The following is a 25664-nucleotide window of genomic DNA, read 5'->3' on the forward strand; positions in this document are numbered from 1 at the left end:
ACATTGGAAAACTAAAAGCGAAAAGTTCTAATGTAAAATTTTGCCTCCCCCCCGGCTCCTTTTTTTAATAAAATCTCTAGTGTTTAAAAAATGTCCTGCTAAAGTATACGCTCGTTCATTTGTATTGTTTTTTTTCAATAATTTTGATTAAAATTACAAATTTTCTTCCAGTTTCAATTTTTTTAAAAATTTTTATGTGAAAAATTTGACTCTGTTAATTTTTTATGTGAGGGGGGGGGTGGTCAAGTGGATGGCATTCTGAAAATTTGGTTGAAAAAAAGTAGTGAAAAAAGTAGTGAAAAAGTAGTGATTTTTTCAAAAAAAAATCCGTTAGATACCCTGTTTACAAGGTCATTTACATAGATAATGCCTACAGATCCACTTTACAATAACCAACAATACAATAAAATGAAATGAATAAAATAAAATAAAACAAAATAAATAAAATAAAGTAATGAATATAAAAATTAAATAAAGGGTTAGAGTTTGCCCAGGAACTTATCTACACACTAAAATGCCTCCTTGATTAGCCATTTTTGAAGGACTTTTTTAAATAACCGAGTATTATGAACATCTCTGATTTGTGGAGGGAGACTATTATAGTATATTACACATCAAGGGAGGTGAAATTAAGAATGTCTCAGATTCGGCTCAGGTGATAAACATGCGCTATAAATACACTGATAACGTTTTTTCAAATTTCGATCAAAATAAACACGATGATTTAAAATTTTTAACGCTTGTACATCCAATTATACATTTTCAAAAATATTTTTCTCATTAGTGATTTTGTCATTCAGTCAACAATTTGATCTGTACCTGCAACTTTAACCAAATGTATGATTCCTTTCTGGACTAAATCCCTAATGTGATGTACCGAGATGTCAATATGCCTTGTACGCTGGCTTTCCAAAGTGTTACCGATTGCAATATAGCTGCAGAACACTATCCAAAAGACCAGCAAATCAATTGTAAGTTCACTGAGGCAATGCTACGTATTCTGCCTCAGCAGAGGAAGTACTAACATAATTTTGCTGCCATAGTATCTATTCCTTCCCTGTTACTTTAGTCCTCATTTGATCTGCAAAGATCAAGTTTATCCCTCTGGTATTATAGTTATGGATCAGTACACTGAAGGCTGAATAATATTTTTGAACTATTTCCCTTGCTTCGCTCAGGCAATGAACCTCAAAATTTGTCAAAAATTACTTTTACTCCCTAGAGAGATGCTGTTGTAATAATTTTTTCATCAACAAAGGTTTGTTTACAGGATTGAGTAGGGGCTAAGTTAAACATTGTCCTAATAATTCTCTTTTGGATAAGGAATATCCTATCTAGAAAGGTTTTATTTTCTCCCCAGATTGCAAGTCCATATGACATATTAGAGTAAAAAAATCAATAGTAAGCTACTTTTAGTGTAGGAATGGATTTTTCCAGCCGCAACACAAATTTACGATCTGAGGCTCGACAATTTTTAATAATGCATCAAAGGTGTTTCTGGACATTCTAAAATCACTTCTGAACTTATGATTCGACATTTTACGAATTTTCTTCAAATACCGCTCATGTTTATTTCCAGTGCTTTTTCTGTGTGTCCTATGGGCTGCCTCAAAAGCTGTAACCATGTCTCACACATCATCATCTTCATCACTAGAAGACTCCGATGAACTGGAACTTTCAACACTATTACAGCTGCAGCAGTAGCCAAAGCTATACGTATGAAATTAGAAACGCTAAAAGGAATATTAAATTGAAAATTTATATTTTTAAAAAGAGTTGCCCCTTCAATTTTGAAGTTGGGTGACTCATGATGACTACGTTTTAGTCTCTTTGACCATTATTTTTAAAAAAAATAATTAATTATTCCAAAATTAATCATTTTGTAAATGTCAGTTGTGGACATATCACGGTGGAGAGCCTCTCTGTCAATATCATCTTTGAATTCCTGGTTTTCAAATAGGTATTTGGTTATACCTGTTGCATGGCCGTTGCCGATAATAGGCATGTTGTATGCACATACGACAACTGCGTATTTATCAGCTTCTACTTCACGAGCGCTGGTGGTGAATTGAAATGGGTACGAGTTATTCGGATGCCACGGTTTCAACTCGACGGATTCAGATCCAAGGCTATGACAAACATCATGCAGCAAGTTTAAACTTGCCGCTATTAAATTACCTAATTTGAATTTTTTAAATGAATAAATAGACCTAAGGTACTGCTTTGTCATTCATTCATTCATCAACTTACTGAGAATCCATTTTAGCTAATTGTTAATTTAAGTACTTAAACCAAGAAAAAAATACTGATATAAAAATAATACAAATAATAATGAAATGAACGTGTTATGATCACAATTTTAGTATCATTCTTTATTATTAAAGAGCCTCCTTCTAACCACTTAATAGGTTTTATTCAGCAGTTGAAAATTTGCAAATCGCTTATTTTTTGATTACTTTGAATTTTGAAAATGATTTCTTCCCGAATATTACGCGTTAATTATGCCAAAACATCTACAGATATCATTTCTGACTTCCCCCCCCCCCCCTACCATGGAGAAATATTTTGCAGGGCAATTGTATTGCTTGCATGTTCATTGTTTCCAATTTCAAAAAGCTGAAGAAATCTAATACCCTGCAAGTTATTATTTTACTATTTTTCTCGATTTTTTCGAAATTGACAACAATGACCAAAAAATTGGCACCACTGCGTTCCAAAATCTTTCCTTACTTTCAGGGATGATATCTTTCCAAGTTTTTGCATCATTGATGCCAAATATTTGAGAAGAAAATGATACATAGATGAAGGTGTTTCCTATCGTTTTACAAAACTAGGTGTCAAAATTCATTTTTGACTCCGGTGTTGGTAGAAAATCAAAAATTGAACAACATTGCGTGTTATGACTTGTTTCCCAAGTTGCAAATTCAAGGGACTGTGATTGGATTTCAATTTCAAAAAATCGCAACGAAAGAAATAATTATGGAAATGTATGTGCGTCGACAAATGATAAAAAAATTGCCAGATCAATTTTTTTACTCTGAAATTGGAATTCAAAAATTGCCAATTTAATGAAATTTTTAGCGTAATGATAATTTTTGAATTCCTGATAGGCAATCTTTTAAATGTTATATTGCGTGTGAAAAAAATTGATTATTACAAAATCTGTTCATTTTTTGATGCACTATACATTTTTGCTATTGTTTTTTTCACTACTTACTATTTTTTGAAATTGAAAATAAATTCATTGATTGCCCCTTCAATTTGCAAGTTGGACAAAAAGTCGTGATGAGTAGTTTTGTTTTAAATTTTTTTTTTTTTCAATTTTGAAGCTTAGATTTCTTCTTTCCATAACATTTTTCTCTGTGTTTGTCTAACAAAGTTTGGACAGACCCGTGGTGCGAAAAATATATTCATAGCATCAATTTATTACATATCTTGTTGAAAAATTATGAAGCCAAAAGTTATAGGAATATGGAATGAAAAGATGCTGAGGATTATTTTCTCTCAAAATGAAAACTCGATCGAATGCAGATTGAATTCAATAAAATGTACTGTACATTTGCGAGCGAAAGACTAATTTCTGTCAAAAGTATCACACATTCTCGAGACAGAATCGGTGAAAATTATCACGAAATATGGTAAAATCACCGTAGGTAGTAGGTATACAAGCACGAGCCGAATATCGAATTTGAAATCAGCCCGATTCGAGATTGAAATTGCCAATTCATTGGCTTGGAGGCAGGCGCCAATTGAAGCGTCGACATAGATCGAATTTCCAATTAGGCGTCCGTTTCGAATAACGAAATAAATACATATAAACCTACATAGTGCTGTACATGGTAGAACCCAAATTGTCGCAAAATTTGCATTTTCGCGACAAAAAACCATCGGAGCAAAATTAAGCTGGAAACAGAATCAATTACGAGCGTTGCGTAACGCTGTAACACCCTTCGCATCCCTCCCGCCAATTAATTTCGTATCATAGGAATAATTCGCGAGCTGTGTTTTTTATTTCATTAAAAACACAACACTCGTATTCCACTATCAAGATGTTCGTTGAAGTGAAAATTTACCATTAGGAAGATAAAAAGATGAAAACGTTCGCTGGATGGGAATTATTGTAAAGGAAAAGGCGATTGTGTTGGAATTTCGCTCTTTAAAGAGCGTATTAATTAGAATGGTAAACATTCGAACCGTGTACACAGAGAAAAAGCTTGATCCGATTGTTAAACTAGCTTTTGCGCGTTACGTTTTCCACTATCGTATTAAATACGCGTCAAAATCACGAGGACGATGAATTTTCAAATCTTTCAAAGGTACGTAGTACGTACTTATTCCGTGTCGTGTCGAAAATTACTCGTATATCAGGCGAGATGAATTTTCAGTTGGAGATTATTATACTATTTTATTATAGGTAGAGGAGTATTTGAGATGGAAAAAAGTAATTAAAAATACAGCAGGTAGCTAGGTACCTACCTACTTACATAGCTTTGAGAGAAGTATTTTTGAACTTTCGAGAAAGCATTTTGCCAGATTTGTTTGTTGTTTTTCAGGATTCGTGATACTTCATTTGTGAGACTCGAGTCAAAACGTGTTCTTCCATTTGTCGAGTTACCAACTTCCTTAGCTTTCCTTTTATTCGTCGTTGAATATTTCAGCTCACGTGAATCTGAATTTTAAACGGAAATCACTCCACTTTCTGAAGTTACTGTGATATTTTACTCAAAAAATTCAGATTAGAAAGAAAGAAAATATTTCTGCAACGATTAAGGAGGAGGGAAAAAATACACAAACATACTCGTAGTGTTCATGGAATGAAAATTATACGCCATATTTCAAGAAAATAACGAGAAACAAGCCAACGTAGTACATTCGTCGAGTACGAGAAAAATCATCACAATTCATCATTTAAGACGAAAGACCTCGGAAATTCTCGTTAACGATGCCGATAAACGAGCAAAAGACGTAGTAGAGAGCACGCTGCTGCATCGTCGAGTAATGGTGGAAAACTCGAAGAAACAGCTGGAAATGCGAAAACAACGATGAAAATTTTCTCTTCGATATAAAAATCGCGTTGTACTATGCACACAAAGGCGGAAAATTTCATTTCCTTTCACCATATTTCGTATACTGCTAGTCGCCGTCGAACGCCTACGCTTTTGTCGCAGCGAACACTTACACGAGCACGAGGCTTTCGGACTTGATGAAACTTACAAAAGTGTACACTTCGTAGATAGATAGTTATTGTACGTATATAATAATACGAGTAGCGAGTACATAACTCTGGTATATAAATCATGGAAACGTAATAAATCGAGCGCGCAAAATGGAACTTTATGTATGGTACAAGAGGCAAGTTGGAAATAAAATTTTCCAAAGTTGCCGGCTCACGTCTAATTATACGAGCTTTTATATCGACTTAATAATCGTAAAATGTCTACCTGAATGGCGAACGCGCGACCTGAAAGCAGCAGGTTGCCAGGACGAGGCGCATAAATGATATTAATAATAAAATATTAGTACGCTTATGAATGAAGATGGTTCTCGTTCATGTGAAACGTGAGTCGGTTCACTTTTCTCCTCATCGTGTCGTTCCATCGGCAACGTGTACCCCTACTTTGCGAAATGTCGCCAAACTTCGCACACCAGCTAATGGAATTTTAAAGTATATCAAAATATCCTCCGACTTGGATTAATTTCCACGTCAGATCCGAGAGTTTTTAACAAAGTGAAAACATTTTTCCAAGATTAACGCGCAGATTGAGTGGGTTTTTTTGGCTTTTATCAAAGTTCAAAGTATAGAAAAATATTCAAAGTTTAGGTATAGTGTTTTTTGTCAAACTACTTGTAATTTGAGCAAGATTTTAGATGTCTATATGGTGCAGGAAGATTAATCAAATTTTTCACCTATGTCATACGAAGTGTGTCAGTGGTATAGTACCTACTCTCTAAATTTGAAACAGTGAAATTTCACTGCTTCAAATTTAGAGAGTATATCTCCTTTCATTGTGTGAAGCGGCAACCCTAACCGCACTTGAGTGTAAGAAGATTTGTAGGGTGGGAACTATGGTATGGAACTCAGTGGGCCACAGACCCCCCCCCCCATTATACGCTTATAATTCCAAAAAATCAAAACAAACGTTATTGTATGGTATCGTATTCGTATATTGAGCTGGAATCCTAATCTAATGCCCATCCCTAATTCAGGTTCAAGATGATGTATGTGAATTTGATGTCTAAAAATATGTATTTTTACTTCGATTGATTAGTTTCTCTTTCTTGTGATTATTATTCATACCATTGATGTTCTAAGTTTCCATTTTTAATGTATAATGAACACATACTTTTAGCATATTATTTCTCTCTTGCTAAGTTACTTTGAATGAACCAATCATTCGGACGTTTTTAAATCATTGTTGGCTTCTTATGGTCATTCAGAAAAATATTTATAAGAGTAACTGTCTGCCCAGAATTCTTCCAGATTTGCTTACGATTACTCGTAGTTTCACTTTATGACTAGTCAAACTGCATTAATGTTCTAGTACTTGTTTTATGTCTCCGAATATGTATTTCCTTGGCTTTCCTGGAGATACCCGTGAAATTTCAATTTTTTTGTGCTGAGTGTCCCATTTGAGATGACAAATAATTCGTCTAGAAATACAGCAATCCAAATTGCGCAAAATGTTGACTGTTGTCAGGTCTTGAAATAGAATCTGATTACACCAAAGCTGTAAAATTTCAAAAGGAGCACATACAACTGTTTTCAATTCTAGTCCAACTTCAACGTTGAAGATACTGAGAGCTATTACAATTTTGCAGTGCTCTAGCGCCTTTGATATTGGATATGGGTGAAATAAGTGTACAACTTTCTTCAAAAAGGATTTAATATTCTGCAAAGGTCATGTTCTCATTTTTTCTAATTTTGAATTATTGAAAGCACTAGAGCATTTTGAAAAAATGTGATGTATAAAGTTTCTTTAATTTCAAAGTTGAAATCAAAAAAATGTTTTTTGGACAATCATAAAGCTACGGATCTAATGCAACTGTTGACATTCAAGTAATTTGAATTTCTGTATTGCCGGGTGAATTTTTTAGACTCACTTATAGTGGGTTAAAAATTATGTTACCAAACACATTTTCAAGCCACTTCTTAAATTAGTTGCTGTAGGAACTCAGAAAGTTTTCAAATTTGTAATGAAATTCCAAAGGTCTTGATCCAGGTTTCATCAGTGGAATATGATTATTCTCTGTCTCATAGTCGAATTTTCTCAATTTCAAATTCTTTAAAATTTAGTCAATTTGCTTCATTTATAATATTTTTTCCATTTTTTTTTCTCTGTCCACTTGCCAGAAAGATAAAATCTATCCAGGTACTGATTGCCTCGGCATCTGTACTGGGTCTCCTGTATTCAATTAGTTCCTCCATTGTTGATGTGAGGTGTTTTGCCACTTAACTCTGCTTCCATGCTGCTGAAATTTTTTGGTCAGTTTGGAATTCCGCATACAACTTCTATCATGAATCCAAATTGTTTGGCTGATGAGGATCTGCCTCAGTGTTGATTCTGGCCTTACCATGGAGGTGTTCTCGGTGTTGCACCTTGGCAGTGAATCTGGTTTCTCTGCTTTGTAAATTTCATCAACTGTTTTTTTTTTTTGCTTCAGCTGTTTTGTGATGAATACCCCAGCACAAAGATTAGTGGACCCAGAAGAAATTTGTGATATTGCTAGATAAAAATTTTTCCAAGGTGGGGAATTTGGTAGCTTTATTCACAGTTTCGGCCTTGAGGTAGTCTAGATGAAGATAAAAGAATTAGTATTTACAATTTACATACCCTTGTGATTTCAATATGACAAATCTGTGCAGTGACTGTTGCTGAATTTTTCAGCTCTCACACCCTACCATCAACACTACACTGAAGTGTAGTTCTAATATCTTGAACCTGAATTTGTAGGTAATTTAACAATCGTAAAAATTCGATTGGTTCATCTTCGTGTTTGTCTAAGTTGATTGTCTCACATTTATTTAAGTTTCATTCAAATAAGTAATTAAAATACTTGTTTTCATCTCTAATCATTTCCATAATTGCATACATTTTTCAAGAATTGTATGGCCTGCATTTAAACAAGTTTCATCCTATTTTATCTCTTCATCTTCAAAATTTCTTCTTCTGACTGGCATGGTGTTGTCCTTTGTCAATTTACTCAATGAAAAAGGGCCTGATTTTGAAAATGAATCTAAATTCGTTTTCAGTGATTCACAAAACAAGTAGTATAATTTGTTAAATCTTTGGAACAACACGGACATTTTTGGCATACTTATCTGGTTTGCTTTTTATGTACCTAGGTATGTTTTAAACGGGCAGTTTTCTTTGAAACTTGACGTGCATCCGCTTCTGGATGCTTAAGTGCACCTCTTGATTTTTGGTGGAATTTGGGCTAAAAATGAGAAAAATTCAAATTATTTCACCGAATTTACCCAGAAAGCTGATATTTTAGGTATACCCTAATGTCGACATGCCACATTGATTGAAACTGGTTTTGTTTGTAACTGGTTTTGTTTGTAACTTGAAAATTCTGCAAAATTTCGCCAAATGAAATTGGAAAGCTGAAATCCACTCTGTACCGCGAGATTTCAACATGCTAAGTTGACTGATGGAGGTGATTTCACCAGCAATTTTTTGTAAATTCCAGTTACCTAAAATACTCCAAAAAATCTATCCAACTCAACCAATTTACACAATTTTTTCAAAATCGGTGCTTTCCAGTTTTAAACCATGTTTCTGTCCAGTACCTACATTTATGTCAAAAATGAGACGTAAACTGTAAAAATATAGTTTTGAACCGGAACTTACCAATTTTGGAAAGATTGTGTGTAATCGGTCAGTTGATATGGACGGATTTTTGGAATTTTTTGAAAAACTGTTGACTTATTTCCAAAAATACCGACTCAAAACCCCCTCCAGTCAATCCGGGATGTTGAAATTAGCACAGAGAATTTCGGCTTCTCAAATTCATTTGGTGAAATTTTGTGGAAATTTACAGTTTCAATCACTTGCTGGAGACTCCAGAACTGATGAAAATGGTTCAAAATCGGTTCCAATCGATTCGGCAGGTTGTAAATAGGGTAATATTTTGGATTTCCGCTTTCTAGGTTAATCTAGTAAAATTTTGATTTTTTTCTAATTTTTTGTCAAAATTTAATTTTCAAAAATTCACTAAAAATCAGAAAATGCACTTTAGCACTTGAAATTCTGGCTGCCGATCTATTTTTTTATGCTCTCTCAATCTAACTTTGTCCGGTTCAAAAATTTTATTTTTGTGCGATACCTTACCATAGGTTTGGAAATGTAAGAATTTTACTAAATTTAACAAAAAATATGAACCTACATATGTACCTATAAGAATCCAGGGTTGCTAACATCCAGATAATGGCAAGCAATTGTTTTTCAGGTGGTATGGTGGGTCTGGAATTTTCTATTTTATGTTGTAGAAGGGGTCCAATTTCTCGCAAAATCCATTCAAACGCTTTTGGTGTAAGTCGGAAGTGCATTTGACATTGTCTAGCTCTCATTTGAGGGAGAATTTTCCTCACAAAGTCTTCCATCTCGATCTTATTCATATCTTCAGAATCATCATCATCATCATCACTATCCATATCTACATTGAAAGAAATCTGCCTAGAGGCTGTAACATTATGTAAACAATTATTTATGATTGGAAAATACTCCATTTTCTCAATTTTTATCAGAAAACAAATTTCAGCTTTTTTAAAAAAATGAATAAAACAAGTTACAATTATCCAAAAATTGAATTTAGAGTTTCATTCATTATTACGCTTTTCTATTGCTGGTGGATTTAGAAAATCGTTCTGAAAAATGAATATAGATTGTGAATTATTGTTTGAAATAAAAATGAAATACTATATTCATTTTTTTCACCTCTAAGTTTGATAACTGATTGTCAGTATAGTCCATTACTTTTTCGAGTACACCAAATAGTAGATCTGTTACCCCTGGTGATACTTTCGTTTTGTGTATGTTTTTGTCATTAAACTAAACAAAAATAGTTAAATTAAACTCGCCCATGCGTTGTTTTGAAAAAACTAATGTTTATTCCTCTTCCCCTTCCTCACTATTCAAATTTCAAAAAAATATGCAAAATGATCCCTTCAAGTTCGTTATTTTCAAAACATGAATACCAGAATTTGGACAAAAATTGGTGTGAATTAGATTTCAAGTACCTCCCCTCCCCTCTCCCCCAATTCTTCGTACTATTGAAAGGTTTTCATTTTGACTCATTCCATAATATTATTGACTTGATTATTTGATTCTACTCAAATGAAAACCCTCTTTTCAAATCTCCTTTATATGGTCGCTAATGACGTCAGCATACCAGGATGTCCTCCGTTTTGGAAACCACTGCCGACTAGAAATCTGAAAATCGTTAATTCCGTTGGAAGAGGGGACAGAAAAAAAATCCTGGAGGCTTATCTCCACTATCCAGACGCGTAATACAGATAAAGTCGGGGTAATTCATTGCTTTTATATGTAGTATACCAGATATAGTATATTTGTGAAGCACTGGGATACACAGTGGTATTCCGCTATTGTGGAAAATTTTGACGCCTGTCGTTACCAAATGCAATTCATAGGCCTATAGGCAAATCAAAGCCGAAAGCATACAATGAAATACAACTTACACTTATGTGGACCTTGAGAATGGCGTAAAATATTATCATTTCTCATTTCAGGGCGTTCTCATAGAATTTAACTTCGAGATGGGTTGAATGGAAATGTTATTTGGTGGTTTTCTTCGTATTCTCGAAGAAAACATTTTTTTTTATTGCAGCAGCCATTTGAAACGATTGTAAATTACTGCAGATTTTACACAATTACATCGTTTTCTAGTTTCTTGTTGTTGTTTGATGTTTGTTTTGACAAGTTGTGTATAATTACCTTCACCTGTAAGTACCTACATACCTACATATTTTGTGACTCGTGTGTTGTCAACTTTTTACACATTGCAAAAGTACTTAGTAGGTATAATGTACGAATTTGCCAAAATATGTGACTAGGTTTCTATTTTTATTACATGTAACTTAATTTCAAATAAGCTTCTACACCCATGTTTGCTTTCGTTTTCTTTTCGAAGGACAGGAGGGTTGTAATGTTCGAAGATTTACTTTAAATTCTTAGGCAACCATGTTGAATCTTAATTGGCACACTAGTAAGATTTGATATGTGCTGTATCTGTGTTCTGTGCAGACAAAAATTAGAAACTAACTGATATAAACTGTCGACAGCGACACATTCATAAGTCAGGTCAGAGGGTTCGGAAGGGGGGGGGGGTTCAAGCGCCAAGTCATAACGGGAAATGTTACTAGCTCTACGACGATTTTCTCGCGGAGAAGATTAAATTGAAAAATGTTGTCGAAAAACATACCTAGCTCGTTATATTTTGTCATAATTACAACCTCGATGCTTTCTCTTTTTGGAATATCTAACGCGCTCAGGTGTAATAAAAATGCAAATGGCGGAATACGTCTTCAATTAACAATAGAAATAAAGGCTCCCATTTGTTGAAATTATTGCGAAAATTCCCAGTCAAAATTACATTAGCCGTGTAATCGCCTCGACAACAACGCTGAGTTAAATCTGACTAATTATTCATCGAGCTCTCAAAATGAAAAAATCTACATCTCTGCGTATTGAGATTTAAATACAAGAGTAGGTATTTTTTTTCATTCCGGATTTTGAGTGAAAAATAAACCGGTGATAAATTCAGCTCGAGTGTAATTTGCTGTGGGATGTTTTCATTTAGAATTAATTTTAGCCAGAAATTAACTGTGTGGTTTGCCTCTGAATTCCCGTGTAATATTATCATGATGGTTGTATTTATACAGATCTCTAGTCGCTTTTGACGGTGTGAGGTAATTAAGTATATTTTTTTCTTCTCTGATTGAACTCATAATAAGATCAGAGTTGGAATTGATGTTGCTATTTTGGATATCATGATAGTTACTTTTTTCCCACAGTTTTTGATTATTTTTATGAAGGGTCAAAGGGGGTAATTTGAACTTGTACTTTCTTTCAATTATTTCAATACAGTTCCACCATAAATCATTTCACTGGTGGTAAGTTGAAGTTGTCATAGACCCAGTGTTTTGCATGACCCCACAAATAAAATCCATTGTATGGGTTATTGGACTAATTTTTGTAACTTTCTCAATTAATGTGTTGTTGGCGATTGCAAGTTCTAGGGTGGTATACCAGTTGTCGCATACTATTGTTCGGTTTGATCCGGCAATTACTTCTGTTAGTCAAAGCACAATATCCATTAGCGAGTTGCTTTGAATATGTGATCATTCTGGCTGATCACCATCAAATATCTCCGTATTGCGACAATAGAATGTCTCAGTGTCGCATAATGCATGAATCTTTATGCCGTATTTTGTTGCTTTTAGATTTGATGAATTGCCTGAAATGGCAGTTGCCAACAAAAGGCCACCAACATCTATCTGACCAAAATTCTCTTATTCCGGCCAAGTTATCGAATGCCAAGCATCATCACAAGAAGATATATTTCAATTCCAAAACCGTAGTTGGACCATACATTTTCTAGATTGACATGACCAGACTAGTGTAACCTAATGACGAACAACAAAACCTAGTCATCATATGGATCGTCGTTGTATTTGCAGGGGTTGCGATGCGAACTCGCGATGTCGATGATATGTCTCATTAACTACGTCATAGTTCAGCTCCTACAGTAAAATTTTGAAATTTTCAAAAACCGCTACTCCGATGCTCAGGGTTTTCTCACGGTAGTCGTGGGAAAATTTAACCAACGCGCTTGACCGAGGGAGGCTGTTTTATTTTCCCTTTCAACTAAATTTTTCGTATCATATTTTTCGAAGATCATTTTAAATTCTTTATTTTTGATGAAAACTTGAATAATCCTTGAAAGATGTACTATTAAAAATTTAGTTGAATGGGAAAATAATAGAAGTCCTTTGTGCGAGCGCGTGGGGTAGAATTTTCCCACGACAACGCCGTGAGAAAAACCTGAGCATCGGAATAGCGATTTTCGAAAATTTTAAAATTCAAAATTTTGTGGGGGCTAAATTTGAAACTGGCTGCTAAAATTTCAATGGGGTGTGCTATCTCAGGGTTCGTCAACTTCTTGTTTTGTATACAGGGTGTTCTGGAAATCGTCTGCCAAAATTCAACTGTAAATAGTATTCAGGGAGGCGAACAAATAACGGTATTATGACTGGTTGAATATCTTGTGAATTGAAGGAGTCGCGTGCTTTGCAAAATTAAGACCTTACTATATTTTGAACAAAATCATCAAAAATAAGAAAATGTTCGAAACATTCAAAGTATGTTCACTAACCCAGAGTACTCGAGTGGACGAACAAAACAAATTATTACGACAAATTGCCTATCTTCAAAATTGAAAGGACAAATTTGATTCAAAATTTCCAAATTTGTTGTGCCCTGGATTTTGAGAATTTTGAGCTTTCAAATTGCATTTGCTCGTTCAATTTTGAAGATAATTAGGTAATTTGTCGTGATAGCCTTTTTTGTTCATCCGCCCAAATACTATGGGTTAGTGAAGTCACCTAAATGATCCAAACATTTTCTCATTTCTAGTTTCAAAATTGGTAAATGACTTCAACAACCCATACTGCTCAAATGGACGAACAAAAAATGTTATTAATTACTTACTTATAACAAATTTCCCATCTTCAAAATTGAAGGCACAAGCACAATTTGAAAATTCAAAATTTTTAAAATCCAAGGCACAACAAATTTGGAAATCTTGAATCAAGTGTGCCTCTTCAATTTTGAAAATGGGCAATTTGTCGTCACATTTTTTGTTCCTCCACTTCAATACTATGGGTTATGGGCATCATTTGAATAATTCAAATATTTTCTTATTTTTAGTGATTTTTTTTTCAAAACTGCTGTAAATGTCTAGTTTTGCGAAGCACGTAGCTCCTTCAATTAACAAGATAGGCAACCAGTAATAAGAGCGTTTCTTGGTCGTCTCCTCAAATACTATCTAATACAGTTAAATTTTGGCATGCGATTTCTGGAACACCCTGTTCAGGGCATTCAATTCCTTTTATAACTAAAATGAAGAAGGCAAACTTGCAAGTGTTCAAGAATAACGTTTCCATTTTGCCAGGGTGGCATCTGATGTCCCTATTTCCCTTCTGTACGCATTGTTGAAGAAACATTAATGCAAAAGTGAGAATAACTGCGGGCTAAGGCATTCATTAAATTTTGTTACGTCCTCTGTCCACAACATTTCGAACGCCTCTTCTGTTATCTTAAGGACTGCCCTCTTTTTGCTAATGGTAGTATTTGTATGTATTTTGGATTTTACCCGAATCATCTGGGAAGTGTCAATATTGTCAAGATCCTTATTTATTTCAACTTTCTCTTCTTCCCCACCTATACTGATCAGTGATCATCAAGCTTTCTACAATTTTCTCCAATTTCAAATGAAATACTTTTATATTCTAAAGGACATTCGCAACTTTCCTCTTTCTTCATTTTTTATGCATGATGAAAATTCTCTGATCATGTATAATACTTACTTTGTAGAAAAAACATCTTCCCCTTCAAATTCTTTCTTCTCATGGGTGTCCCAGCTAAGAATAACCCCCTTCAAACTGGTAAGTAGGCAACTCATCCTGCGCACATATAAGCATGTTTGCCTACCCTTGGAATTGAAGGGGCAAAGTTATGCTAGTTTGAAAATTTTTTTTCTTTCATTTTGTTCGTTTTTTAAAATTTGTCATAACATTTTTTCTAAAATAGACAGCTGGTTGCGGTTTGCGCCATTCGAAGGGGCATTAAATTTACTTTTTTTTCGTATAAAAACTTTTTGCGTTAGGTGATCGCGAACCCCAAATTTCTAATAAAGTATTCAGAAAAACTAAAAAAAAAAATCGATTTTTTTTAAATTTTCTTAAATATCAGGAAATTTTGCTATATTGACCTAATATTTTTACGACTTTTATTTGTGTAAAAAAAGGCGCTCTTTTCAATGGCGCAAACCGCATCCTTGTATCTTCCTCGGTTCCAAAGTTATGAATTTTTCATTTCAAGAGAAAAAAGTGACTTTTCAAATTCGTACAATCTTTTTATTTGTCATAATATTTTTCCTATAATAGACAGCGGGTTGCGGTTTGCGCCATTTGAAGGGGCATTGAATTTACTTTTTTTTCGTATAAAAACTTTTTGCGTTAGGTGATCGCGAACCCCAAATTTCTAATAAAATATTCAGAAAAACTAAAAAAAAATTCGTTCTTTTTTTTAATTTTCTTAAATATCAGGAAAATTTGCTATATTGACCTAATATTTTTATGACTTTTATTTGTGTAAAAAAAGGCGCTCTTTTCAATGGCGCAAACCGCATCCTTGTATCTTCCTCGGTTCCAAAGTTATGAATTTTTCATTTCAAGAGAAAAAAGTGACTTTTCAAATTCGTACAATCTTTTTATTTGTCATAATATTTTTCCTATAATAGACAGCGGGTTGCGGTTTGCGCCATTTGAAGGGGCATTGAATTTACTTTTTTTTTCGTATAAAAACTTTTTGCGTTAGGTGATCGCGAACCCCAAATTTCTAATAAAATATTCAGAAAAACTAAAAAAAAATTCGTTTTTTTTTAATTTTCTTAAATATCAGGAAAATTTGCTATATTGACCTAATATTTTTATGACTTTTATTTGTGTAAAAAAAGGCGCTCTTTTCAATGGCGCAAACCGCACCCTTATATCTTCCTCGGTTCCAAAGTTATGAATTTTTTATTTCAAGAAAAAAAAACTGAAAATGATTGATTTTTCAAACTTTATTTGATTTATCTCACATGAACTGTTCGAACCGGTCGCCATTTTTTTCAATGCATAAATTCGCCCTATGGAATACGTTTAGCGATGCAGCTAGTAGACCCTCTGGGTTCTCTCGGAGCTCATTTACAGATATTTGAATTCGATTTATGAGGTCGTTTCGAGATTGAGGTCTTCCGTTTTTATAAACACGTCTCTTTAACTCTGACCAGAGGAAGAAATCTAATGGGGTAAGGTCGGGAGAACATGGAGGCCATGCCACCGGACCTCCACGTCCAATCCACCTCGTCCCATACGTTTCATTCAGGTACTGACGAACAGCAATACCAAAATGAGGTGGTGCACCATCTCCAATTTCAAATGAAATACTTTTATATTCTAAAGGACATTCGCAACTTTCCTCTTTCTTCATTTTTTATGCATGATGAAAATTCTCTGATCATGTATAATACTTACTTTGTAGAAAAAACATCTTCCCCTTCAAATTCTTTCTTCTCATGTTTTATCGTTCGTTCTTTTTAATTTCTGTATTTCCTCTTTCTTATCATATTTTCTTGACTTTTCAAATGCAATTTTAGGTTCACTGTTGAGTATTGGAACAGGGACACGCTGGAACATCTTCAACGGGTTGAACTGCGGCCCGCGTTATACCGCTGGCTCGTCCCACAATTATAATCGAGGGGTTTAGAAAATGCTTCGTATAAGTTGATTAGCCATGCTTTCGTGTTGAGAACGTATTAAATTACATTAAATTACATTACATTACATTACATTACATAGAACGAGAACGACTAAAATGACTACGCGATATAATTTCAAATACCAAAGTTCAAGTTGGGCGCAAAAATACGATCAAAACAATGAAGTACTAGCAAAATTACCCGCCCTTTTTAAGTTACTTCAGTACGTACGTATTCAAATCTATTCCTCCCCCGAAGGGCGGGTAATTTTGCTAGTACTTCATTGTTTTGATCGTATTTTTGCGCCCAACTTGAACTTGGGTATTTGAATACGTACGTACTGAAGTAACTTAAAAAATTGATAATTTTTGAAATTTTCTATTTCTAACGTCAGTGGACGAAAAGATTGGTTTGTTTGGATCCAAAAAATCTCCCCAGCGAGGAACCGATTTCTCTTCCGGTGAAGTTTCAGTTAAATCGATAATATCGTTTTTGTCGAGATTACTTTTGGAAGTCGAAACATTTTCCGCAAGTGAAATTTAATGAATCCGGTAATTTTTGGATTCGAACAACACGATTTCACCGTAAGGTCCCTCTCTCCTGCACGTATCTCAAATTTGTCTGGAATTTATGAAAATCCACAGTTCAGTGGACCATCTACACCCCAACCTGAGTCTGTAATGGTCAAAATTATAAATTGGGGCGATTCAAATACCACAAATGAATCACGAATCAATTTTTAATCACGCTACGAGACTTGACAATTTTCATTTCCTAAATTCACGATACAACAATTTCGATTTTCGATTTTGATTTTCGAATCTTTCGTTCACATAAATAATCGATAAATTTACGGTAATTAAGTTCAACATTAAGAAATTCAGTTTATTCAATGAATATTTATAATAAATACATAATTCTTAAACTTATCGCGACGAGTTTATTTATTCTAATTTATTTTGACATTTCGAGTTCTTCAGAATTTCAATTTTTTTTTTTAAATTTCTTCGGCCACCTAAATTGCCCAGAGACGCATTACGTATTTAGCTGCTCAAAGCTGATTAAAAAAGCCGCCCTTCCTGTCATCATTGAGGAATTACCGAGGAGGGGGGCAATGGGTGTCTTATTCCCCTCGCTGAAAACAAAACTAGGATAGGTAAGAACTTTTATTTTTAAAAAAGTTGAAAATGCCTGTGCTTATGCCTATCCACTAAATTAGAACATAAAACAACAAAGTTGAAGATGAGCAAAATAAAAAACACAAAATAAACAAAAAATTAGAGCATTTTTTTCGAGATTTTTGTTCTGAGAAGTCGTTGATGATATCTTTGATATTTAACAGCATTGTCAAATCTGCGTTTAAATGCAGCATAGTTGAATGGTTCAGTCTGTCCTCATTCAGGCTGCATCTGAAAGGACTGTTTATTCGTTTCATCGCTGAAAATGATCTTTCTGCACGACAATTTGTAGCAGACATTGATAAAAATATAAGCAAAATGATTTCAATCATTGTTCGATCTTCGATCAATCAGAATCCTATCTGGCAATATATTCAACAGGGCGGCACAAATGTGTAGCAAATTTTTTATTGAAAAATTTGCCACCCCTGGAAATGTCACGCCCTAAGCGACTGCTTCTAGTGCCTACTGGATAATGCGCCCCTGAAATTGCCTTGAGAACCAGTAATTTTTACAAACTGGGTTCAGAATTTTACATTCTGAGTAAGCAATAGAATTTCTAACTACCTACATATCGGAGTACAAGACAAAGTCTAATATAACGAATTTTCAAATCTGCGAATTTTTAATTACCTATAACGAATTACAGCGAACGAAAATATTTTCTTATACAGTTTAATATTTTATTACATTACTTACAGGTTCGCGAAGAAGCCTATCTTCCGTTTCTATATTATCCTCTTGATCTTGGATTTTAACTGACTCAGAGTCTGAATAACTTTCTTCTGACATTTGGACGTAATTATATAATAAATGTTAACATCGTGAAAATTGAATTCGATTCACAACTGTAGCTGAATCGTGATTCTATTTTTTAAAATCAAATTTACCAATCTTTCCAATCGGTTCAAGTCATTTTTCAGCCTCCATCGATTTTTTTCAGATTGATGATTTTTCGATTCTGATGTTTTCATTTCATATTTCTGAAACCCAATTACACATTATTTCTCTCTTCAAAATGAACTGAAATGAAAAAAGAAAAGTCCAACAATACATGAATTTCATAACAATCCTCTATTCTTCTGTACTGTTGCTCTTGAATAAATAAAAAATCGTCCTTTTGGAAAAGTAATTGACGTTTTTTTATTCCATTTTTCAGCCTTTCTCACTAAAAAGTCGACGACAAAAATTCCTACGTATTAACGTGGGCCTAAAACACATCGATAAAAATACAATCGAGTAATATTTTGGTAAACAAAGAGCTTCGATAACTTTCGTCATATTTGCAAAGAAATATTCTGCAAAGCAGGGCGGAACAAAAAATTTCAACCATCAAAATAAATAGGAATCCCACGCTAATGGCAACGTAAAAATTATACCAATTTGAATACCGTCAGGATTACGTTAGCCTTAAAAAAAACAGGGAGGAGGGATGCGAGCTGAGGAAAAAAGAAAGATGGTTGTATTATCGTATACATTGTACGCTCGCTGTCTAAAATAGCCTCTTGTTCCTGAACTACAACGTGTACTTGACACTTTAGTACTTTAAATTATAAGGCAAAAAAAAAGCGAAGTGAAATAAAAAGAAAGAGAAATAACTACGTAATTCCAAGGTCCATAAAAAAACAACCTTACATAGTGGTAATATAGAGTACGCCGAGCGTATAATCCAGCCAAGTATTAACGATATCTCGACTGAATTTTTTATTTTTTTTTTCATCAAGGGGCGAGTTTCTTTCGACGAGAGATGTTATCAAGTATAGTCTTAACGGTTATGATATTTCGCTCGAATTATATGAAAAATCTGATTCTTTAATTTTACCTCGGAGACAAATATCGAGTTACTCGATGATTTCTTATCGTGAAAAAAAATCAAATTGCGACGCAAATGGTATAATTTTGAAATCGTAAATTAGAATTGAAATATTGTAGTATATTTTAAAAATTCAGATTACAGGAATGTGGAGAGGAAGGAAGGAGCTTTTTCAGCAAGAGCAACCTATCCGATATTTTAATTGCTTTGATGAGATTTGTCTCCGGTAGTGGATTTGTCGAGTGAAAGCGAAACGCGTTCAAAGAGTCGTTTAATTCAAAGCTACATTTAGTTTACTAGATATTATTTTACCTTTCGGTGCTCTGTAAAGTTTTGTCTCCAGTGGGTAAATATTGTTTACGATGTGATTCGCAAAGTTTTGATTCCATCAAAGGCTTTAATAGGCGATTTATCCTACATCGCTGTATATTGCGGTTGCGGAACGGTATATAGTCGAAGACGAACGATGAATTGTTTCAGGTTCGTTTGTGGTTTTTTAATAAAGGGGTGTATTGAATGGAGGAATTCATTACAGGATGGAATAGCATACATGAATTTCACTTTATCAATAACCAGTTGAGTAGTTCCATTATTGCATATTATGCAAAAATCACGAAACACTTGAAAATTCAATCTAATTCGAATTTACAAATTTTTTAATTTTTTTGGAATTATTTAAAAACTTTTTGTTGGTATCTGAATAATTAATTTTTTTTTAATTTTTGGACATTTAGTCTGTATCAAAGATCATTTTTATGAAAATTTTCTGAATTTTTTTGAACCATACCTCTGCAGAAAACTTTGAATTTTCTTCTCAGTGGTACTTTCAGTAACTTCTTTCAAATCTGTAATTATGAAAAAAAATGTAAAAAAATTTGTTTAGTGTGCCCACTTCTTATGTACGATGTTATATTTTTCCTCAAATTTTTTTATGGGTGAAAAAATTTTAAAAATATAAAAAACCAATTTTTTTACTATTTTTCATTCGAAGAGATCAACTTTGTTCGAATTTGTTGCCTGTATCAAAGATCATTTTTATGAAAATTTTCTGAATTTTTTGGAACCATACCTCTGTAGAAAACTTTGAATTTTCTTCTCAGTGGTACTTTCAGCAACTTCTTTCAAATCTGTAATTATGAAAAAAATGTAAAAAATCTGTTTAGTGTGCCCACTTCTTATATACATACGACGTTATATTTTTCTTCAAATTTTTTTTTTATGGGTGAAGAAATTTTTAAAAAAAACAATTTTTTTACTATTTTTTATTCGAAGAGATCAACTTTGTTCGAATTTTTTGCCTCGATGCGACGTACTTACATATTTTGAACGACTCACAATTACATCATCAATGTGAATTCAAACTAAATCGTCCTCTTTTTCCTTGGTCAAAGATTTCTCTATGAAAAATGAATCGTGCTATTTTGGGAACCACTCCCCGATTCAAACAAATACTATAGATGAATCGAAAGAGCAGCCATTAAAACCCCGTAAGCAAAATTTCAAGCTCTGAAGCTCATTTTTGGATTCTTGGCAAATTTATGAAAATTTTATCAACTCCAAAGAGATTTTTTATGACGATTTTTCAACTGTCTTATGAACAATCGGTATAGATTTTTTGAATTTTTTGAATTTTTTGAATTTTCAAAAAGTACCTGCGTATTCAAAAATCAACTTCAGCATTTAAAATTTTTGTAATCGAAGTTTCAGGACATGCTCTTTTGATTTTTATTTTGTTAGAACACTAATTTTAATCAAGTGGCTCGATCTGAAAAGGCGTTAAGGGGTTCCAAAAATGGCCCTGTATAATTTTTCATTGTAGAAAATATAAACCATGTAAAAATTTAATGAACATGATCCAAAATGTACTTGATGATGTACTCGTATGTACATATTTGTGAGTATTTCGAGAAAAAAAAATGTCACCAAAGTAAAAATTTGAAGATCTTCTTCCCATTGAAACAATTCTGAAAGAATAGTACGTTATTTACATCTGGACCAGGCAAACTACGATTAGCTATACATTTTCTTCATGATCGCAAATCTGAAAGAAGTTGCCAAAAATGGGCCGTTGAAAATTTGGAAACACGAATTTTTTTGTAAAGGTACTTGTACATTAAAAAATTTCATTTTTATTGGACCTTTTACGTCAAGAAAATGGCCAACCTATTCAACAATTGAAATGGGAACTTTGACTATATATACATGGACTGCTATCTCCTATTGTTGTTGAATGGGAATCGTGAAGCCAAAGCAATAGAGGTACTAGATCGGGACATGGGCTCTGAGCATGCGCGAGATTTCGTTGCAACGAGCGTAGCGGTTGTTGGAACGTAGGAGGGTGTTCGTCGTTCCGTGGTTCACCGTGATTGGAAGGTGCGAGGGTGGGTGGGATTCCTGCGCGCGCATGAAAATTCCCGATGCTCCCGATCTAGTACCTCTATTACTTCGGCTTCATCGGCAACAATGAAGATAGTAGTCCATGTATATATAGTCAAAGAATGGGAACCTATTTGCTGATTAAAAACACATGTAAATATTTGAATCCGTGCGTTGGTTGGGTCGCGAATAACATGATAACTTTTACTCTAAACATCCATAAACCTTCAGTTTAAACAATATGTAAACAAACTAACGTAAGCTGATGTAACATAAATTGCCTATTTGCTTTTTCAAGGAACTATAAACCATTTCATAATCACCGAGTAGGTATACGTTTATAGTAATTTACGTACGGTAAAAAAAAAAAAAACTTCAAGAAGCTACATTTTATACCCTATAATTTAATCGATCTGCAAACTCCTATAATACTCGTATGTGTACCGTATTGTGGTGCGAATTGCCTATTCATTTTTTCGAAGGCATCATATCGTATCAAAAACACTCCGTATGGTATACGTTTATTCAAATTAAACCACACAAACGATGATAACGCGGCTTCCTGATTTTTGATTTAATTTCTGAATTTGAACGCGGCTCTGCGGCTCATTGTGATAAATGTAAATGCGCGGCTGAATCGCGATTAGAATATGTAAATATAATTTCAAAAACGAAACTCGGCTTTAAATTTAAATAAATTTAACCGAGGATCGACGTTTTATGCGAGAAAAGGTACTGTGTAGGTACAACAGACAGTCTATATGAGAGTAAATTGGCACAATTTGAGTGTTTCTAGCAATGGCGGTTTCTTCGGTTAGGTAATAATACACGAACTTGGTTAAAAATTCAAAGTCGAAGATACGTTTGTATCTACCTACCCACTTTTCTGAACAAAATCGTTAGGTACTTTTCTTCATTTTTTTTTTTTTTTTTTTTTTTTTTTTTTTGAAAAGAATACGACGAAGGTATATATCTAAATTTTGCATAATTTTCGCTCGATTTTGGTGGACTTTTGATCTCTCTTATCATATGTGATTTTACTACACGAGATGAAATTGATGAAATTTCAAAAACCCCCATCGTTTTTGGTGTAGGAGAAAATTGAATTGGTGTAGCGCGGAATTTCGCGCAGTAAAGAAATAATTCGATTATGTAGTAAGTTTAGAAAGCGGATATAATGGAATTACGTTTTCGTTAATTCTATCGCGTAACACGAATTAATCTTCTTATGATGGCGTAAATAAACACAAGCTCAACTTATTGTTTCAGTCACGGGACAAGATGTGCGGGCGAGGTGGCAGCCGCCAGAGATAATGGTATTTGCGGCGTCGGAGTAGCCTACGACTCGAAAGTGGCCGGTAAGTAGAGTAAAAGTTGACTATATGTATATACGTATTAGAAATTGATACGCGAAATCGAAGCTATTGCTAGACTAATATTGGATGGTGATATTTGGATAAATGTGGATGGGAAAGGGAAAGATCGAATGTAAATACATATTTCGATATGGATACCTCAGAAACTTCATTTTTGATTCAAGTTCTTTGAATTAGTACCATGTATCTGCCTTGAACTCATTTTTTCAGTAGGTTCAGGAGAAAAACATTCGAATAATTAGATTTGAGATTAAAGTTTTTGGGATTTTGACTATAAGGGAAATTCCATTTGGGGAATTAGATTCTAGAAAATATACAGTGATTTAAAAAAATGACTAAAATTGTCTGTAAAGTTTACTTGAAGGCTGAAATGCTATAAGAAATGTAATTGAGTATGCAAAGACTCAATAGTTTGAATGCATATTTGTGTTTGGAAAACCATCCCCTAGATAACCTTATTTCGTTTCTTTGCTGCCACCGAGGTGAGAAAATGGGAGGTTTTTGGCCCCCTTTATTGTGTCACCTGAAATTCAAAAATCGTAATTTTCCCTCTTTCGCAACCAAAATACTTACATCAAAATCCAGCTCAAAATTGCTACTCGCAGAATTTTTTTCGGGGTCATTTTTTCACTTGGCAAGGGGACTATTTGAATCTGGATTTTGACAAAAATTATTCTATGTTTAGGATCATCAGAGGCTTCAAGCTATTTTGATCTGATGTGTTCCTCGAGTAGGTTTTTATTTCATTTTTTTCATTTATTAACCACTCTTCCGCTATACAACTGAGTGCAAAGAAAATTGATAAAATACTCATTGTAGTGTATTGGGACCTTCTTGGTTTACAGAGGGAAGTGCCCAACGTGACTACGTATGGTCAAGCCCAGTGCACCTGTACTTGCCAGATATCCTTACGAAAGATATCTTTTTAGCAGAGGTGAAACACCGCGAAATAACTCAAAGAGTGCAATTGCAAACTTTTAATGGTCTCTGATTAAAACACATACAAAAGATTTACAAATAAAAAGGCATCAGGAATAAATTCCTGATGGAAGCTCTAAAATGCTACCTAACGCTAGCACTAGTGAAAATATACTCGGAGCTTTGGTGCTTCCCTACTTGCCTCGCGAGTGGCACATCGAACTAATCTGACAGAGTGCACTACTAGTAGCAGTGTTGCCACTCGGAGGTACACATCTTCCCTTTAGGTGGAAGCTGCGGGCGCAACCCCTACCCCTACTGGTACATCATTCTTTCACTTTCGGGGATAATTAATTTTATTTATTTATTTATTGAAGGAACAAAAAGAAAAGCAATCTGTTACAAAATAGTATCATTCAGGTTTCCGGACATTTTCCTGAATTCGGAGACCCGAATGGGCATTTTCCCAAATAAAAAAATACCGAAATTTTTTATTCCAGAATCCCCTTTCCCGAATCCTATTTCCCGAATGAGTGTTTCCCTAACCAATAAAAACTACTTCCCGAATTTTTGATTTTCATATGCCCTCAAACACTTTTCATACTTTTTTTCTCAGCAAAGTGAATGCCAAAAATATTATTTGTTTTATTGAAAGTATATCATTTAAGGAATACATAATTTCATATGTTAATGTTATTGGCTAATGTCTCTAAAAACTGCATCTCTTCTCTGGGATCTTTGTCATTGACTTTTTAGATATGGACTGCTAGCGGTCCATAAGCTTAACATATATGGCTATTGTCTTGAACATAGTAAATTGCGGGTTGCAATCTGCGCATGCGCCAGCTCTGTTATGACGTTATACCACCCTGGTACGGCTACACGGAGGTGCGGGAGGTATAACGTCGTCACCTGGTACGACATCATTTTTCAGATTCCGGCATGCGCAGAAGCCAAACCGCGACCAACTGATGAACTATGTTCAAGACCATTGGCTTATGTGTACCACTAGCAGTCCATATCTAAAAAGTCATAATGGATCTTTGTACCCGGAGTTCTTTACCCTACAGAAAACGCATACAAGCGGAATACGGGATTTCATCTCGATGGAAGCCGTGCCTTTCTCGAAGTTCCAGATACACATATCCGTCGAGCAATAACTTTTTTCCATCAATTACTGTTGCCATTACGTTTAGCATTATGAAACCACCACCTACTACCACCCTAAGCACCACAAAAAATTATTTTCCATAGCAATTCGTGTTCAGGAACCCGAGGTACTTACCAAATAAAAGAGCTTAGGGAAAAAAGCATTAAGAAAAATGTCCTTTCGGGAATTATATTTTGGGGAACCTGCATTCGGGAAATGAGATTTGGGAAATTGAATTCAGGAATAAAAAATTCGGATATTTTTTTATTCAGGAAAATGTGGTAGGTCCAATACATGACATCATGCGC

At 34.2% G+C, this 25664-nt stretch overlaps 1 protein-coding gene across 1 annotated transcript in view; it reads left to right on the top strand.

The window, feature by feature from the left end:
• amon (amontillado) overlaps positions 1 to 25664 on the top strand; it is a 152431-nt gene that overhangs the window by 108576 nt on the left and 18191 nt on the right. Inside the window, exon 6 of the mRNA XM_065362714.1 lies at positions 23182 to 23270. Within this exon, the coding sequence (XP_065218786.1) occupies positions 23182 to 23270 (89 nt within the window). The remainder of the gene's footprint in view (positions 1 to 23181; positions 23271 to 25664) is intronic.

This window comes from Planococcus citri, chromosome 4 (assembly GCF_950023065.1).
Source record: "Planococcus citri chromosome 4, ihPlaCitr1.1, whole genome shotgun sequence".
NCBI lineage: Eukaryota > Metazoa > Arthropoda > Insecta > Hemiptera > Pseudococcidae > Planococcus > Planococcus citri.